The sequence below is a fragment of the Sinocyclocheilus rhinocerous genome, unplaced genomic scaffold, assembly GCF_001515625.1.
Source record: "Sinocyclocheilus rhinocerous isolate Xijiao unplaced genomic scaffold, SAMN03320098_v1.1 scaffold681, whole genome shotgun sequence".
Classification (NCBI taxonomy): Eukaryota; Metazoa; Chordata; class Actinopteri; order Cypriniformes; family Cyprinidae; genus Sinocyclocheilus; species Sinocyclocheilus rhinocerous.
This window is the reverse complement of record NW_015641029.1, coordinates 1,317,162-1,337,416: the sequence shown is the minus strand read 5'-3', so window position 1 is coordinate 1,337,416 and position 20,255 is coordinate 1,317,162. Positions and strand designations below refer to the sequence as shown.

Below are 20,255 nucleotides of genomic sequence, written 5' to 3'. Positions count from 1 at the left end.
CGAACATTTCTTGATCCTACGCCTTCCACAGAATATATAAATACAGACAAATACATTTAGACCACTTAACTTAATGATTGCTATCGGGATGTGAAGAGACTTTCAACCAGCATAACAAAAAATGTTTCTGAAGACAATCACCTATTGCACCTTTAATTAGGTACTATTAATTATTATTTAGTAACTATGCAGTTTCTAGCATATTTTCCAGCTTTTCTAATACTCTGAACGGCTCTAGCCCAAGCTGTGATATAAACGAACGCTATTGGTTATTTTAAAAAGGGGCGGGGCTGCTTGATATATCCCGCCCTGTCTTCCTGTTTCAGTTAAAATGACGTCAACACATAGAGTAACGCTGCGTGTTTCTAAGCATTTCAGGGGACCTTTAAGTAGACATGAGTATTAGATACAGTTGTTACTGGAAACATTTAAACCTAATCCCATTTAAGATTTATTTGAACTATTAAGTAGCAATTCTGATTAGTCATTATATATGACAAATAAAAAGTGAATATAGTTGGGGATATAAGAAGTACTACCAAAGCCCAACTTCACTTTTTACACGTATGCGAGGGATAGAGTACAGTGCGCGTGACGTGAATTTCATCATCGTAGTACTGAACGTGCTCCACCCGATTTTTGTAAGGTCGCACATGCGCATTGAATTTGTTTTGCAGTCACCAGTTGTTCCACAAGGTGGCAATACTGTCCTGGGCCGTTGTTTCACAGTAGAAAACAAAACTAAAGAGACAAAACAACAACAACAAAATAGCAGAGACTGCAACAACAACAGACACTCACACTGACAAGCGCTTTTGAGTGAGAGGATATGAGATAGCTCAGCTGTGGTTTAAAAGAGTTCAAAAATATTTGTTATCGGTCATAACTTATTGGGGAAAAATAGAGCAGACACTGGACATGGATGAAGCTTTCAAGAGCGCATGTGTCGACCACCTGCGTTCATACACAACATCAAATGGAGTATACTTGAAAGTGAAATGCGTTTCAATGTACGCATATGCTAGTGCATACGATACAAAAAAGTATACTTTGGGCTTAAGAATGATATATGGATAATAAGGACTAGTAAAACTGGTCCTTATAGACGTTCCTGCTTGTCCCCCTTGACAGCAGTGAATGGTTATTAGGAAAATTGCTAAATTTAATAGTTTAATAGTTTTGGTGAAACTGAAAAAGAAACAAATCCCTATTGGATTACGTAGAAGTAATTAAAATAAATAGCAATTAGTAACAAAATAGCTAGATAACTAGTAGATTGAAGGCATAAGGGTTAAAAGGGCTTGCCACAGAGTGCGAATAGAGAGAGAGAGAGAGAGAGAGAGAGAGAGAGCGAGAGCGAGAGCGAGAGAGAAAGACTTGAAGACACGTTGTGGATGAGTCGTACTAATGTATGGACACACGAACACTCACAGACTGACGGAATGGGTCACGTTTGGTTTTTATGCACAGTTCTACTTTTATTCGCCTTACCTGGAGGTAAGAACATACAATATGTTCAACTGCTCAGATAAAATATGTTTTAGTTTTTTTTTTCAAATAGGCCTTTGTTGTATTTTTTCCCAATTATGTTGGCTACGTAATCCATATGTGTAGCCTACTGTTAATTATGAGCGGATGATTAGGCTAATATCCCGAGAATTATCCAATTGTTTTGACGACAGATGCAGATGATGACCGTTAAGAGTTAGATTTTTGTCCATCTGTACTCTCTATAGTGTGCCTATTCCATAGTTATAGTTGCTCGCTGACAATTTAATTATTGATTTATATTATGTCTATCTATACATTTACTGAGCTAGACAGCTATTGATTAATTTGAGTTATTAGGGGAGTTAACTCACGCACAGCGCGAATCTCGTGTGTTGTGCACAATGTCAATAATTAATTAGCGTGTAATTAGAGTCGCTTCAAATAAATCCGTCCGAGAAGAAGAAGGTTCACGTGAAACATTTTATAGGTGAGATCGCGAGCTGTTTCAACGTCTGTTACTTAGCGTATTTGTGCTGTTTCAAGTTTACTAGTTCTAAATATTTTTTATTCAATCAACCTAATTGGAATCATTTTCATTCAAAATAATAAACGGGAAACAGGAACTATTTTCAAAACTATAAAACATAAATGTGAACGTGTTAGTTTTTTTCTTCTTCAGTATGTTTTCTAACTAATGGTACAACTCGAGCCCCTACTTCAGTAGGCTAGCCTAATATTTCTCGGGCTGAAGCATAACAACCCAATAACCCCTAACACAACATTAACAGCAATTGTCAGGACACTTTGTAAACATGGTCAATGGAATGTGTTTTAAAGTATTACTCAAAACACATCCCTGAAACAATTATACCTTAAATCTTTAAAATACCGTCAATGTTATGAGTGTTGCTTTGATCAATTCTGCGCTCTTTATTCTGCTGGTGTTGTCATAGTCGCGCCAGTAGGCTACAAGACGTGCATCTGTTACGCGAATGACTGAACGTTCTAATCGAGCGGGAAAGCTCGGGACCGTTAGTCTTAGCCACTAATGCACCCCGTACAAACCATTACTTCATTTGATTCACTTGCTTCGTAACGTTTGATTCATCTGGACAATAAATAATGGTGATGTAACTGATTAGTCATGGTGCGGTTAATGGGAGAAGGTAGCGCTAATTGTTTAAAATATGAACGCATCATAAAAAGGGAAACAAAGTTTGGATAAATATCACGAAATATGTGAAGGTCACATTCCACCTCTCATAAATTAAATTAATAGAATTTATTGTTTTTTAGTTATTTATATATTGTTTGCATAAAATCCTATGTTTTGAACGCAATGTGAATAATAGGTAAAATAGTGAATGAGAGTATTTGATGAATAACAGTAAAAGTTAATGTGCTTAATTTACATGGAAAAATATTTTTCAATTATTTTTTTCATTATGATCCATACATTTACTTTATGATAAATATTTTATTTATTTATTTATTTATTCATTTATTAATTTATTTATGTTGTTGTTGTTGTTTACATACTATATGGGATCCTGGAGTTTTTCATTTTGCTTGTCATAATTAAAATGTTCAGAGCAGAGTATTGCTTTGATAACATCAGCCACAGGTTACTGGCTTTTAAAGAGTCATCACAGTCACGTCTACCATAAAGACCTTCTCACCTTCCAAGGGTTGTTGACTCTCAACAAAGTGATGTATTAACTGATTGCTGGATGCTGCCGTTGATTAGCCTTGACTCTGTATGCACAGTGAACTGATTTGTGTGTGTTTGTATTCCAGCGCGGTTTGAACCTGTTATCACTCCCAATGCCACTCATCTGGTGATACCAAAAGGTGGACAACTGCAACTCAGTTGTCATGATAATACAGAGGCGAGCAAGGTGCAATGGATACGGGAAAAAGGTCGGAAAATTGAGGGATGGCTAGAGGAAGATGGAGCTAGTATCATCCTCCTCACCTCTACACAGGTACAGCATATGGGCCGTTACACCTGTGAAAACACACATACGAAGGAGAAGAGCTCCATCTACATCTATGTGAAAGGTGGGTTTGATTGTGCATGTTTTCACTTTTTTTTTGTTGATTTGTGGGGTTTGTTTGTCCTTTGGCCTCAGTTCCCACACTTCAGTCCTGAACGAGTATTAAAACCTGAATAGGTTTTTTGTTAAAGCACAAATGCATGTCCTTAAGCTGTGTACTCAAACCACACCTTAGTGTATATCTGGTTTATTTTCTTTTATTTGTATTATTGTTAACTGTCATTGAATGACATAGGTGTTTGACCAGTCGAATTGTGATAAACCTTTTGCACACATTCATTTACTTACTATTTCCTCATACAAAAATCCTTCCAGGGTTTAATGTAACACCCCTTGTCTTGCACTAAAAAAAATTCCCTTTTCTTCCTTATTCTCCTTTGATTTGCATGTCTTTTGTTCCCCTTTCTCATCTCTCTCTATATTTTTTCTGCCTAAAATGTCTCCTTGTTCACTTTTTCTGGCAGATTTGGAGAATCCTTTTGTGCGCTCCATGGTGGATGGCCTTTTGGTGAGGGAAGGAGAGGATGGCACTCTTCCTTGTTTAGTAACAGATCCAGCTGTCAATCATCTGTCCCTTCTGACCTGTGGTGGCTCTGGTCTACCAGCTGGCCTCACCTACAATGCATACCCTCAGAAAGGGATCACCATCAAAAATGTCTCCAGAGCTTTTGAGGGCTGCTACATTTGTGCAGGAGAGATGGATGAAAAACCTGTGAAATCAAGCCCGTATAACTTGGGTGTGCGGCCAGGTGTGTAAGAACAGTTCTTAAAAGGTATAGTTCACCCCAAAATGACATTTCTGTCAACATTTTTTGGAACAAAAGTTGTTCCAAATCTGTATGAGTTTTTTTTTTATTCTTCTGAACACAAAAGAAGGTATTTTGAAGAATGTGGGTTACCAAACAGTTGCCGGTACCCATAGACTTCCATAGTAGGGAAAAATAGTATGGCAGTAAATAGGCAATTGTTTGGTTACCCACATTCTTCAATAATATATTATTCAGCAAAGATGCAATGAATTGATCAATACTAACAATTAACTATACTATACTAACAAACTTTATAACATTACAAAGATGTCTATTTCAAATAAATGCTGTTCACTGAACTTTGTATTCATCAAAGAATCTTGAAAAAAGCATCCCAGTTTTCACAAAAAATACTAAGCAAAAACTGTATTGATAATAATAAGAACCATTATTTAAAAAATAATAATTAAGCATCAAATTGAAATATTAGAATGATTTCTGAAGGATCATGTGACACTGAAAACTAGAGTAATGGCTGCTGAAAATTCAGCTTTGCCATTACAGGAATAAATTATATTTTAAAATATATTGAAATAAAAAAACGTTCTTTTAAATTGTAATAATATTTCACTTTAAAAAAATCTAATAAATGCAACCATGGTGAGCATAAAAGACTTCTTTCAAAAACATAAAAAACCTTTGACGAGTAGTATATATCATTATGATGTTACGGCTTATATACATATATACAGTATAGAAATTGATAATTGTTTGCCTATGCTTTAATGTGCCTATGTGCTGTTTGTAATACAGTCCCGGAGACAGTGCCATCGATCAGCCTATCCAGAATCGAAAATGTGATTCTGATTCAGGGTCAGGAGTTTGTGCTCAACTGTAGCACCATCAACATCAACCATGATATCAGCCTGAGCTGGAGTATCCCTTCTGAAACGGTTAGATCCACACACTTGTCGCATAATCTCAGATTACTTTCTGTAGGCACAGTACCTAACCTGGACTGTTATTGTCAATCATCATTTAGATAGCAATGCAAAGCCAAAAATCAAACATCCTGCCTGGTTCTCGAGAATATCAGCGCTCAGCAGGACTGCACATCAAATCTGTGAAGATGAATGACTCAGGAGTCTATCGCTGTATTGCAAGGAATGAGAAAGGTGTCTCCATGGCAACTGCCAATCTGGAGGTTTACGGTAAGAAATGTGGAATGAAGCTGGATCAAACATTCATTTTCAATCATTTTCAAACATTATTGACTGAGCGAGAAGAGCCAGATGGGCCACTTGTAGGAAAATGAATGGGATAAAGTGCAACCCTTAATATGGCAACTGTTGAAATGCAAGTCCCTCCTTTCATGCATGGATTTTGCTTTAACCATACATTGTTAAATTTCATTTTTAGCAAAAGATTCTTCATAGGCTAAACAACAGGAAATCTGCATGTGTGTGTATGTGTGGCAGAGCATGGTTTCATTAACCTTACGGAGGGAGAGGACAGGGTGGTGGAGGTGAGAGAGGGAGAAAGCCTGACCCTCAGCGTGGAGTTGACTTCATACCCCAGTCCCACCGAAGTCTACTGGATCTATAACAACCAACAGCTCAAAAACACATCTGAACACGTCATTACACTGCACAACCAGCAGTACAGGTAAGCACACCTGCACATACACACACAAACAGTCAATTCTATGGTAACTCCACCATTGTTTTTATCCACAAAACTTTGCTGGGCCTCAGATGTTACTGTTTCCTTAAAGCTGGTAAATTAAAATCGAGATGGTCCTCACTGCAGAACACAAGATCCAGGGGGTGAGGTTAGATCCAGATCCAACTCCTCCCAACGTACATATCCCTAAACCTAACAGTCTCCACCCTCCGATCCCTAAACCTACCCATCTCCACCCTTAAACCTATCTCCACCCCCTGGATGGATCTTGTGTACTGCAGTGAGGGGCTACTGTTAAAATCCAAAAGCAGTATATGAGCAGGTGACATGATGTGTATTTTTATGTTTCTTCACAGAAAACACCACTATTTTTGTTTTCTTTTATATTTTGATAATATGGCTAGACAGCAAAGATTTTGTCCATACATATATCTGGTCAATATAATTATATTGTGGTTTATAATTACGACTATTTTCAGCAGTTTCAAGCAACGTGTAGAAATTGTCCTGCTAACTGACAGTCCTCATTGTGAACTGTGAAATTATTGATGCAGAAATGTATCAAACGTTATTTAAATTAAAAAATATATATATTATTGACATTATCCAATTGCGGTCTATTTTCAAATATGATTGGTCATAAATTGACATATTATTATCACAAGACTAAATGTACATATTAGAAATAAAATTATTTGTAATTGAGCAAACTCTTGAAGATCTGTGAAAATGTTGCAACAAAAAGTAAATAAGACTTAGAACATTTAAACTATATATTTAATAGGGCTATTAATATGTTGTTTAAACTACTATTACTATTTTTACTATTTATGGAACTATTTCCATCTACATTTATAAAGGGTTTATTTTAAGATGATGTTGCTACAGTGTAAGTACACAAATATGTTTGTACTCACTATAGGGTTACTGTGACGTACTTATAGGGTTAAGGTTAGGGTTAGTTGCTTGGAGTTATGCATAATGTACTGTTATAACGATAGTAAGTACATGTAATGTGTAATTACATCACCTTTAATAAAGTATTACCTTATACACTTTCCCTTGCTATGTATTAAACATAAAACCACAATGTTAAAAAAAATGTTAATATTCATTTGTCAGCTATGCATGTCCATTAGGTGTGTTTTCTAACATTTCTATGTGACGATTACACAGACATTGAGTATCGTTTGTCTGGATGTTACAGGTACATCAGTAAACTAAGGCTGGTTCGAGTTCATGGATCAGAGGGCGGGATCTACACATTCTCAGCCAATCACACATATGCATCTGTCAATCAGTCCTTCACCGTCCATGTTATATGTGAGTTCAGAAGATTGACGGGACTTTACTTACCTTAAATAAACATTATTTTCATACAGTCTTTATATAAATACAGTAAATCTCTCATTTAGGTAAACCAGTGATAGTTTCCCAGGAGGGGCCGGTTGATGGACAGGTGCGGTGTGTTGCTTCAGGATATCCTGTCCCAAAAATATCTTGGTATTACTGCGAGCCGCCACATACACGGTATGACTCACAGGCTAATATAAGCCACTCACACTCAACAACCGTACAATACCGCACATCTCTGACTTATGTTATGTAAGTACCAGAGTAAACGGACCCACTTTATATTAAGTGGCCTTAATAACTATGTACTTACATTTAAATTAATAATTTGGTACAATGCACTTATTGTGTACATACATGTTTTTACATTGTACTTATATTTTAAAAATACCTGCATGTAATTACATCTGTAACTAATTTCTGTAATTACATTTATAATTACACAGTTGACCCATCCCTTACACCTTAACCCACCCTTAAACCTACCCATATCACCAAACCTGTCCCTAACCTTACCCGTATCCCACCTCAATAGCAGCAAAAGTGTTTTGCAATACAATATGAACACAATAAGTACATTGTACTTAATTTTTGATGTAAGTACATAGTAGTTAAGGCCACTTAATATAAAGTGGGGCCGAGTAAACAAACTATTGCATAGTCATGCTGTCATGAGACTGCAGTAAGCCATTTGGAATAGAACAGTGTTTCTTTGATTAAATGTGGTAAAAAACGAACATAATAGTTGTTTGTCATATTATTTTGCCTCTAAATAGCATTTATAACCTCTGACAGGTGCTCTCACCTGTTGAATGCGACACAGGCAGATGAGGAGTTTGCCGTGGTCAAAGTGTCAGGGGCAGAATTTGGACGAAGCGAGGTGGATAGTCAACTTAATGTCAGCAAAGGAAAATTTCACACACTTGAGTGTGTGGCAACAACCCAGGGAGAGCAGGCCTACACCCTCTTTTCCATCAGTGGTGAGAACATAAACACACTCATGTTTACCTTGCTAGCTAAATGAGAACATTAGACCCAAATTTTCAGTTGTTTTTATGAAGCTAATGACACCGTATTTTCCATTCAAAATGGAAAAATTGTATTAAAAAAAGTTGAGCAGTTTGCATCACTGGATGTTACTGTCGGTTATTTAACATAAAACAGTAATCAAATATTAAATGTTTTGCTACTTCCATCTTACCTCACTCTCTTTTAGTGTTAAAACTCATGCTTCATGCTGGAATTCATGCTCTACTTTAGTGAACAGTAGTAACTTGTCAGTAACACTTGCTCCCCTCAATGTCTATGGTGGTTACAGTCCTGTTGTAGCATAGTAGTTCAATCTCAGGCCCAAAAAAAAGAAGATTTCTACAGACTTTACCCAAACACTAATGCTGCTTTCAGTTCCTTTGGGAACCAGTTGATGTGTTTCAAGTGATTTTAAGACAAAATGGATGCAATTTCATGTTTATTTTCCTTTTTTCACTTAGTGATATGACAGGAAGCTTTATTTCGCACTAATGCAACAAAATGAAAAGCAAAGAATGTGCATTAGGTCTGTAATAGATGCTTTATCTTGATGTTTTATTGTGACAGAGAGAATGATGGGAAATGTAGTTTTGTCACACACTCCTTTGACCTAAAAAAAAGAAAGAAGTAATTTTATTCATATATTTTAACTTTATTTCTTTATCTCAACATTTCCACAAAATATGACACAACTGTTTACATCATTAATATGAACAACAAAAATGTTTCTTGAGCACCAATCAGCATTTTACAGTGATTTTTGAAGGGTCATGTGACACTGAAGACTGGAGTAATTGCTGCTGTAATAATGCACATTATTACTGTTTTTACAGTATTTAGGCAGATAAATTCAGGCTTGAGCATAAGATACGTCTTACAGTAAAATAAAAAAAAACTGTACAATAAAATAAATTGTACAGTCAATTGAGATTTGTACAGCCAAATTAAGATTTTGTCAGATTTAATTTAGCCTCTACTTTAGTGAACAGTAGTAACTTGTCAGTAACACTTGCTCCCCTCAATGTCTATGGTGGTTACAGTCCTGTTGTAGCATAGTAGTTCAATCTCAGGCCCAAAAAAAAGAAGATTTCTACAGACTTTACCCAAACACTAATGCTGCTTTCAGTTCCTTTGGGAACCAGTTGATGTGTTTCAAGTGATTTTAAGACAAAATGGATGCAATTTCATGTTTATTTTCCTTTTTTCACTTAGTGATATGACAGGAAGCTTTATTTCGCACTAATGCAACAAAATGAAAAGCAAAGAATGTGCATTAGGTCTGTAATAGATGCTTTATCTTGATGTTTTATTGTGACAGAGAGAATGATGGGAAATGTAGTTTTGTCACACACTCCTTTGACCTAAAAAAAAGAAAGAAGTAATTTTATTCATATATTTTAACTTTATTTCTTTATCTCAACATTTCCACAAAATATGACACAACTGTTTACATCATTAATATGAACAACAAAAATGTTTCTTGAGCACCAATCAGCATTTTACAGTGATTTTTGAAGGGTCATGTGACACTGAAGACTGGAGTAATTGCTGCTGTAATAATGCACATTATTACTGTTTTTACAGTATTTAGGCAGATAAATTCAGGCTTGAGCATAAGATACGTCTTACAGTAAAATAAAAAAAAAACTGTACAATAAAATAAATTGTACAGTCAATTGAGATTTGTACAGCCAAATTAAGATTTTGTCAGATTTAATTTAGCTTAACTTAATTTTAATTAGTTTTAAATTTAATTAGTTTTATTAGCTCTTAGTTAATTATTAGCTAATTTCCCCAGACACATCAAAACAACATTCGTGTTCTGTTGAGGTTGGCCATTCATGTCACAGTTACAGTGTTATTGAGAGCAGTAGTACACAAACCTGTTCACTCACACACACACACACACACACACACACACACACACGCACACACACACACACATAGGTCTGGTCAGCTATCCTTGTGGGGACTCTCCATAGGCATAATGGTTTTTATACTGTACAAACTGTATTTTCTATTGCCCTACACCAACCCTACACCTAAACCTACCCCTCACAGGAAACTTTCTGCATTTCTACTTTCTCAAAAAAAAAATCATTCTGTATGATTTATAAGCTTTTGTACCCATGGGGACCTCAATTTAGGTCCCCACCGTGACACGAGTCCCCATGAGTCTGTGTGTATTCAGGTTTAAGTCCCCACCAGGATATATAAACCTGTACACACACACACACGCTGTAACAGATAATCCCTGAATGTTCTCAGACACACACTGAGCTTGTTGACAGATATGAGGGATTATTATTTTGTGCAGCGTGTGCACATTAGGTTTTGATACTGATGCTAAGCACTTAAAATCCTCTGAACAACATATTTAAAATACTCACATACAACTCTAGCCTTATTAATATGGCACAGTGAATTAAGAAGTATTAATACAACTGTTTTAAACACAGATGTGGTGTTTATATATTGTGAGTGTGTGTATAATGATAGATGTGTGGGCATGTGCTTCTCACCCTAGAGAGAACAGTGCCCCATAAACTCTTCACACCTCTGTTGTCTGGTGTCGTGTCTACTTCTGTTCTGCTCAGCTTCTTTCTGGTGGTTCTGCTCTACAAATACATGCAGGTACTGAGTCAAAACACTCACACTAGACACTATGAAGTAGCATAGAATTGTTAGTAATAAATTCTGTCTTTATTTCTTTCATTTGTATTTTCTGCTATAGAAACCCAAATATGAGATCCATTGGAAGGTGATCGAAAGTTTTGATGGCAACAATTATACCTACATAGACCCAACGCAGCTGCCTTATGACCCCAAATGGGAGTTTCCACGGGAGAGACTGCGTTTTGGTAAAGGCATCATTTAAACAAAATTTAAGCATCATTATGTAATCTTAATAATAGCTGCAAAACTGCTTGTTTCATAATTCCACAGCCTTCTTACTACATTTAATACATACTGTATATAGTACATACACTGCCTTTCAAACCTTTGGGGTCAGCAAGAATTTTTTTTTTTAAAAGAAATTAATACTTTTATTCAGCAAGGATGTATTAAATTGATCAAAATTGACCAAATCGAAAGAATTTCTATTTAAATTAAATCCTTTTTTGAAGAATCCTGAAAAAAATGTATTCAGTTTCTCATTTCCATAAAAATATGAAATGGCATCACTGTTTTCAACATTGATAATAATGATACACGTTTTTGAGTAGCAAATCAGCATATTTCTGAAAATTCAGTTTTGCAATCACAGAAATAAATAGTGTTTTAAAACATTAAAATACAAAACAAATTGTAATAATATTACTGTTTTACTGCATTTGTGATCAAATAAATGCAGTCTCAGTGAGCAAAAGATACTTGAGAGATTTAAAAAAATATATCTAACTTTGGAATGGTAATGTATGTAATATAATAAAAAATCCCATAATTCTATATAACTACAATGATCATCTAGTAGATTGCTTATTTAAATGGTGTGAATTTCAAAATAAAAATGGTAAATAAGAGCTAAAAGTTTGTTATTTATCACGATGAAGGTAAAATCCTCGGCTCTGGAGCGTTTGGTAAAGTGGTGGCAGCTACAGCATATGGACTTTGCTCAGCTGACACAGTGACCACTGTTGCTGTAAAAATGCTAAAACGTAAGTATTTATAAATGCCTGCATGCATGACGTAACATGTATAAAGCATGCTTATAAAGACTCCAATCACTGGTTGTTAAAATACATAAAACTTGGGTTTAATGTTGTTTTCCTGCAGTATATTTTTAATCGTGTTAACGTGTTTAATCTAACAAAAGAACGTGCGTGTCTCTGAATTTTTCCCAAAGCGAGTGCTCACTCCACTGAGAAAGAGGCTCTAATGTCGGAGCTGAAGGTTCTGAGCTACATTGGCAATCATATAAACATTGTCAACTTGCTTGGTGCCTGTACAGTAGGAGGTATGTGATTATTAGTGGTGACAGATTAAAGATATTTATGAGTTTATTATAAGATATATTGCATGTGCCTTTTCCCTCATGTCATTCCAGTCCCATAATTTTTTTTGTTCTGGTTGAAACACAACAGATGTTAGTAAAATGTCTGAGCTGCACTTTTCCAAACAAGGGTTTGGGTTTTATACCGCAAAAGTAGAATAAACAATCTCCTTTAATGTTTCATGGAATAAAGTGACTCCCAAAATTTTTGGAAGATTATTAAAGTGACATTTTCCAACAGGCCCCACTCTGGTGATCACAGAATACTGTTGCTATGGCGACCTATTGAATTTCCTTAGAAGAAAGCGGGATGCATTTTTCAGTTCCAAAACAGGCGATGGATATTACAAAAATCTGCTCAGCCAAACACAGCCTTCAAGGTAAAATATGTGTGAGAAATATGGTGCAGATGTATAGATGTCCATTGTTGGGTTTTTGTAATGTTATACACCATCTATTATATGCATGAACACACACAGAGAGGGCACTGATAATGGATACATGCCCATGAGGTCGTATCAGAAAAGATCGAATCAGACAGGTAGGTGCATCTCAAAAGAATACAAGCAAGATACAACCACTTTTACCACCAACATTTGTTATCGTACACTTTTCATTCTGTATCATCTCTCTCAGAATGGTGCGATGATAAAGATGATCTCTCTTTGGATACCGAGGATTTACTCAGCTTCTCATATCAAGTGGCTAAAGGCATGGACTTTCTCACATCCAAAAATGTAAGTGTGTATTAGGTTTATTCACCTCTCAAGTTTCAGAGTGAGTTGAACATGCAGACCTTGAAATGTTATCTTTTCTTGATTCTCATACTGAATTTTTGTCTCAGTAGTGAATGTGTCTTTTCTGACAAATTGCTGTTATTTGTATTGCTATGTATTTTAAGTGTATTCACAGAGATCTGGCTGCCAGGAATGTATTACTGACTCAGGGTCGGGTAGCAAAGATATGTGATTTCGGTTTGGCACGTGACATCACAAGAGATTCCAGCTACGTCCTGAGAGGAAATGTGAGGAAGTGCAGTATATCATTTACCACACTTACGCCTCTATATTAATATTCAAAATATCTAGCATTCTTAGATTTTGTATAGTAAATGAGCCATTCATTTGAAGGTATAGTTCTAGAATCATTTACTCACACTTATGTCATCTGTATGACTTTTATTTCTTCTGTGGAACACAAAAGAAGATATTTTGAAGAATGTTATAACTATTTATGTTCATATAATAAAAGTCAGTGGAGTCAAAAAAAAGTAAAAAAAACGACTCCATGGATTAATATATCGACAAACAGTTTTCTAAATATGTTCTGTGTTCCCCAGAATTCTACACTGGTTTGAAAAAACATGATGTTGAGTGAATGATAAATAAATGTTCATTTTTCAGTGAATTATCCCTTTAGGTTTGTGAACGTGATATTGCTTGATACCGTATTACCCAAAAAACATGTTAATAGATTTAGTATCATGAATGTTGTGTTTTCTGTCTAGGCACGTTTACCGGTGAAATGGATGTCCCCAGAGAGCCTGTTTGCTTGCGTGTACACTTTTGAGAGTGATGTCTGGTCCTATGGCATCCTATTGTGGGAGATCTTCTCTCTGGGTCTGTATGAGCTGGTATCAGGCTTATTAAATATCACACCTACCCAGAATACAATGCCTGTAAGTGACTCATTATGAAGGTCTTATGAGGTGAAAATCCGCCTGCAGGTAACACGCCATATCCGGGTATTCCAGTTGGATCCACATTCTATAAGATGATACAAGATGGATACAGAATGAGTGAGCCTGAGTTTGCCCCAAGTGAAGTGTAAGAGAATTTTACCTGTCTATAAACAGTTCAGTGTTTTATATTTATGGCATGCACACGATTCATTCAAAAGTTTGGGGTTGGTAAGAAATTTCTCGCAAGTGTGACTTTTTCCCTTAATATAAACTTGCAATTGCAAGAAAAAAGTCAGAATTGTAAGAAAAAAAAAGTCGCAATTGCCTTTTTCACGGTATTCTGTTGCAGAAAAAAAAATTAAATATATATATATACAGTGGGTACGGAAAGTATTCAGACCCCCTTAAATTTTTCACTCTTTGTTATATTGCAGCCATTTGCTAAAATCATTTAAGTTAATTTTTTTTCCTCAATGTACACCACACAGCACCCCATATTGACAGAAAAACACAGAATTGTTGACATCTTTGCAGATTTATTAAAAAAGAAAAACGTACCCACTGTATATATATATATATATATATATATATATATGTAAACCCAGAATTCACAGAAAAAAATTCAGAATTGTGAGTTATAAACAATTGCCTTTTAGATTTTTTATAATGTGGCATAAACGGATTTCCATACAAAGCTGAATTTTCCACAGCAATACTCCAGTCTTCAGGGTCACATGATCCTTCAGAAATCATTCCAATATAGTGATTTGGTGCTCAAGTAACATTATTATCAATGTTAAAAACAGTTGTGCTGCTTAATATTTTATGGAAACCATGGTGCATTTTTGAAGGGTTCTTTCATGAATTGAAAGAAGAACATTTATTTGAAAAATGAATTTTTTGTAACATTATAAATGACTTTTGTAACAATTAAAATGATTTAATGCGTCCTGGCTGAATTATTATAAAGTATTAATTTCTTTTTTTAAAAATGACTGACCTCTAACTTTTGTAGGTTATATCGGTGTCCGATGCTCATGATGACAAGGCATTTGTGTATGTGTTTTCAGTTATGAGGTAATGAGATGGTGTTGGAGTGCTGACCCTCTGAAGAGACCAACCTTCAAGAAACTGGTGGAAAGAACTGAACTCCTGCTGTCGGAAACCACCAAACATGTATGTTTCGACTCAGCTTAGCTCAAAAATTGCGTGCATTGAACCAGTTTCTTCGGTTACTGCAGGTTTACAATTGTGCCTTGCAGGATTACTTGAATCTCAGCACTAGTGGCAGCTGTGAGGCGTTTGTTCCTCCAGGCCTGCAGAGGGCACAAAGGCTGAGTTCTGTGGGCAGCTCGACAGCCTCAACTCAACCCCTGCTGCAGGCAACAAATGATGTTTTTCTGGAGCATCAGAGCTTATAAATGACATCTCGTTCCTTGTTTTGCCTCGTTTACTCAATAGGTTTGACCTAAAAGCCTTATCCTCCATTTAAGTTCTAACTGTAATTGTGGCATTTAAGGGCATCTCCTGCTCTCTGTTTGGCTCGATGCAACTCCATTAGCCTTGTCTTCCATTATATTTCAAATTACTCAAGACACAGCATGTCCAGCCTTGTAACTGTTAATGTATTTTTCTAAATGCAGCTGGGCTCCATTTTATGGTATTGATCTACATAGTATTTTGAGTGCATGAGCAGCTAACGTGGCCAGGCAAGCATTTAGATATAGAACCAAATGTTACCTCATCAGATAAATGACCAGCTCTACCGATGCCATCATTGTGTAGTGACCTGTGATGATGTTGTGTATTCTTTTGTCTTTGACCGGGTGTACAACTGCAAGTACGTCTTGACTGAACAGTAAGGTAGGTTAGTGGTAAAGATACTGAACCCAAGGTGATTCTTGTTTAATGTGTCACTATCTGAAGCACTTAATACCAACAAATGGAGGTTCTCGTTCATGCATTTGTACTATTTTCAGCATGTGATTACTCTCAAGTGAGTGTTATATTGCATTAATGTATCTATGAGATCCCCATCTCAGCTTCAAGTTGTACTTACTGGTATAACTGTCATATTTATTAACAACCTAGGATGAGTTTACATTGTTGTTTTTTTTGTTTGAGTTTGGAATTGAAATTTTGAGCTGTTGAGAATGTGTATATATATAAATAAAAAGTTGTTTGTTGCCGTGTAAAACTGAGATAATCATATTTGGATTTCTTGTAATAACTGACTAGGTTCCATTCTTCAAAAGTGGCTAACTTGGCTACATTAACTGGAGTAAGACGCAAGTTTCCATTCTTGAAGCATGCTTAAAAGATGATAAACATATCAGACATCTGCTTGTTGTGAATTAACAAGCTAATTATTCCAGTAGATATCCAACGTTTATGCAAAGTTATTCCAAAATGAATCCAGCTGACTAAACCACGTATGAAGGATGGAATGTTGGTCTCAAAAAGAATGAAATGTTTTTGAATGTTGACTGTGACAAATAACTGCTATGAGATTTGACTCTGTAAATATCTGAAGTGTCAGCTTTTTTTTTCACTTCTAGAGTGTTATGTCAGAAAAAAAAGGCCAGTAGTAAATGTTCCTGTTTTTATACAGAATAAATGAAAAGTTGTACAGGATGTATTGTATAAACTGTGTATTTTTCGAAATTACAAAAATAATTTGTGCAGTTCCTTAAAAGTTATGCATATATTTTGTTAAAATACAGTATTTGACCATCTGAACTAGCTCAACCAATGGCGTGAGTTATCTGTTGGTCTGGCGAATAATATACAAATGGAAGTGTTCAGAAATGTTTGCTAAAGAGTCATTATTTTGGCAGTTCCATTTAGTACTGTAATTAGGAATATATGCCACCTTAAAAATAAAATAAAATAAAATAAAAAGCAAATCTTGAAGCAGACAATTTAGTAGAGAACGTGAATAACACTGTTTGCTTTATTTCAAGATTGAATATTGTGAACGGTTTTTGGTAAACTGACAAAGGACAGTTCCTACAAATTCACACTGAAGGTAATATTATCTGCGGGCAATTATTTGTGGTAACATGGTTTTGTACTGAAGTGCACAGCAATTCATGAACAAAATGAACATGTTTTAGGGTTAAACACCTTAGGACTTATTTAACTTGTTTGATGATTCAATATTTTTTCATTATTCATAACTCACTGATATTCATCAAGCCAAACACTAATCAAATTTCTGGGGCTGGAACCAAATAACCATCATATTCAAAAGTGCACAATCTTTTGGTTGCATACAAAAAAAAAATGGATACAGAAGGTTGAAATGTTCAGGGACATCCAAAGTGCATATCAGTTCTCTCTTCAACCTGTCAGTAGCTTTTTTGGGGGCACAAGTTTTACGTCATTTTTGATTGTACACACTAGAAGAAACATTGGTTCCAACAGTAACAGCTAACACAACTGAGGGTTTTAGTGCACAATAAAATCTTATAAAACGCACAACACAACACTATGAAAAAAAATTGGACAGATAAGGGAAGTTGGGCATCTACATTAAGGGGCATCTCCACTTTTGGAATTCCAAAAGTCATCAACGTCAAAATCTATTCAGTTTCCATATACCTTTAACAGTGCTACCGGTCTATACACAGCAATTCTGTTAACACAGAAGTCTTTTGCCATATGAAAATAAAATTGCTTTGAATACTTCGTATATAAAACCATTTCTGAGGTATATAGCCAACAAGCCAACGGGAAAACATCTAGAATGCTGAGTTACTGCAACGCAAGAACTGATTGGTCATCGCTGGGGTTAATACACACAGTAGCAACCAAAACAGCGATACTGGAATTGTCACAAACTGTTATTGATATAATATCCTGCACTTTAAATTCTCTCTCTCTCGCACACACATACATTCACACACAAACCGTTAAAAAGGAAGATCACTTTAACTTTAAGACTCTACAGCTGCACGATAACCCAACTTCGGTTTGTATTACAACTTTGGAACAAAATAGGAAGAGGACAATATAATCATTATTTTCCTGAAAATGGGATCTAAAAGGTCCACAGTACTCTGGACTGTCCTCAGTATAGAAACGCTGTGCCCTGGATGTGGCTTCTTGCATAGCTCCCAAAACCATGAGGGAGAACAAAGCAATTATGAATGAGGATTTCAAAGCTTATTCATGGCGTGTCATTCTCATATGAGAAATACACATACTGTTAATGCATTCATAAAGTAACTTAAAGGGTTAGTTCACCCAAAAATGAAAATTCGCCTGTGTTTTATTCACCCTCGAGGCATACTAGGTGTATATGACTTTCTTCTTTCAGGCGAATTCAATCGTAGTTATATTAAAAATTGTCCTGGCTATTCCAAGCTTTATCATTGCAGTGGGTGGGTGTTTCTGTTGAACAGTCCACAAGACGACTGTGGCTATATACCTCAGAAATGGTACACCTAGGATGCCTCGAGGGTGAGTAAAACTCAGGCTAATTTCCATTTTTGGGTGAACTAACCCTTTAAAAGACCATTAGGTCACAATTACTAGAAGGATGGACTATTTTAGTGTGTATGAACACAATAAGTGCTACAAGTAACGGGGAAAGGTGCACAAAAACTTTTTAGTGGACTACTATGACTCAGCTAAAAAGCAAATCAACGTTCAACAAAAAAACAGAAGTAGATTTTTTTTTTTTTAAACAAAGCAGCTTTGGCACTTAAAACCATCATGATTCTTCTGCATTAAATGTGTGTGATAGTTAGAACTAAATGTAAACTGGACATTTTTTGTATGTCAGAGACAATGGGGCATAATAATTTCCAAAAAACAAACAAACAAAACACTAACTATACGTGAAGAGACCATTGTCAGGGAAGGGTTAAAAGTAGAAAGCATCACTATATGCATAATACAAAAATGTTCAAATTAAAATAATACTTAAAAATGGAAATCATAAAACTGGAATTACAAATGAAAGTTTACACTTCTCATGCAGCATATAAAATATTCAGTATCTTGCTTTGTTCCTTTACGGTTGTGTATTTACTTGGTATGGTACACGAGACTGTACAGACTCAGTTCTTTGGGCTGTTTACAGTGAAAGACTGAGAACAGGGTTTCTGTTAGGCAAAGACCATGCAACGTATAGCAATCCTACGCTTTCTGAAATAAATAATGAGTTTGGCAACCACCTGTTGGTTCGGTGAAACACTCCGCATGGTTGACATCGCGTCCATCTAGTGGTGTTGTGTTCCACGCAGCTGCCATGTTGAGGGAGTTCCTTGTCTTAAAATCTTCTAAGGTGCTTCCAGGAAGAGCGGTTTTATTGTAGAGCTTTCAAATGAAATACAGCACCAATAAACTCCTAGAGGAGACTAAGTTAGCTGGCTCCTCCATCTGATTGGCTGTTGTGTTCATCCGTGTTACTGAGACTGGGCACTAGTGTTGTCAGTCTGACGAGAAAGGGTTCCTTTCTGTTGTTTTTGAGTCTGTGGTTTCAGTTGCTGCTGCTGCTGTTGTTGTGATGGAGGAAATGTACCTTGCTGCTGAATAGGGAAAGCCTGCAGGATCAGTTGTGTGGACTGGTTGCCATGAAGGCGGCGTGTGCTCTGACAAATACATAGCAGAAAATTAGATACAAGTCAAAAACTTTATTTAAAATTAAAGTTGACTGATATTTTCTTCTGAAAATAAATAAACAAATAAATTGATGGAAGTTTTACATGGGTATCTAAATGGACATTAATGCGTTAGGATCAGTGGTTCTCAAATAGGGGGCCCCCGTAAGTGTTAAAGTTATTTGTTTTTCTCTTCATAATTTAGAGCCAAGTTAAAAAAAGAAATAATTAAATTAATAAAAACATGCATATACAACACACACATGATTATTATTATTGGAATAAGTATTAATGTTATTATTAATTTATGCTCATCAAGTTATCATATTATAACTTATGCTCATCAAGTGTAATGGTAATATTGTGAAATATTCACATTTTAAATGACATTTTCTATTTTAATATTTTTTAAAACAATTTATTCTTGTGATGAAAAAGCTGAATTTACAGCAGCCATTACTCCAGTCTTCAGTGTCACATGATCCTTTAGAAATCATTCTAATATGCTGTTCTGGTGCTTAATTATCATCAATTAATACGGGTGCTCAATTATTAATAATGTTTTTCATTATCATTGTTGAAAAATATATATATATATATATATATATA

At 35.6% G+C, this 20,255-nt stretch overlaps 2 protein-coding genes across 7 annotated transcripts in view; one reads left to right on the top strand and one right to left on the bottom strand.

Annotated features, from left to right (window-relative positions):
• Positions 1 to 1,382: 1,382 nt before the first annotated feature.
• Positions 1,383 to 16,671, top strand: LOC107754153 (mast/stem cell growth factor receptor kita-like). The gene is made up of 21 exons (XM_016570501.1): positions 1,383 to 1,497; positions 3,289 to 3,552; positions 4,013 to 4,297; positions 5,111 to 5,250; positions 5,340 to 5,508; positions 5,776 to 5,962; positions 7,188 to 7,303; positions 7,396 to 7,510; positions 8,129 to 8,313; positions 10,890 to 10,996; positions 11,097 to 11,223; positions 11,917 to 12,021; positions 12,210 to 12,320; positions 12,598 to 12,736; positions 12,836 to 12,897; positions 12,993 to 13,093; positions 13,258 to 13,380; positions 13,864 to 13,975; positions 14,083 to 14,182; positions 15,108 to 15,213; positions 15,300 to 16,671. The coding sequence occupies exons 1-21, from the start codon at positions 1,395 to 1,397 to the stop codon at positions 15,456 to 15,458; spliced, it is 2,916 nt and encodes a 971-aa protein (XP_016425987.1). The 5' UTR covers positions 1,383 to 1,394; the 3' UTR covers positions 15,459 to 16,671.
• A 1,723-nt stretch (positions 16,672 to 18,394) lies between these two features.
• The window catches only part of LOC107754154 (circadian locomoter output cycles protein kaput-like), a 15,235-nt gene continuing 13,374 nt past the window's right edge, over positions 18,395 to 20,255 (bottom strand). For all 6 annotated transcript variants that reach the window (XM_016570502.1, XM_016570504.1, XM_016570506.1 and 3 more), the window contains one exon: positions 18,395 to 19,637. In XM_016570502.1, coding sequence (XP_016425988.1) covers positions 19,452 to 19,637 — 186 coding nt within the window. In that variant the 3' untranslated portion in view covers positions 18,395 to 19,451. The remainder of the gene's footprint in view (positions 19,638 to 20,255) is intronic.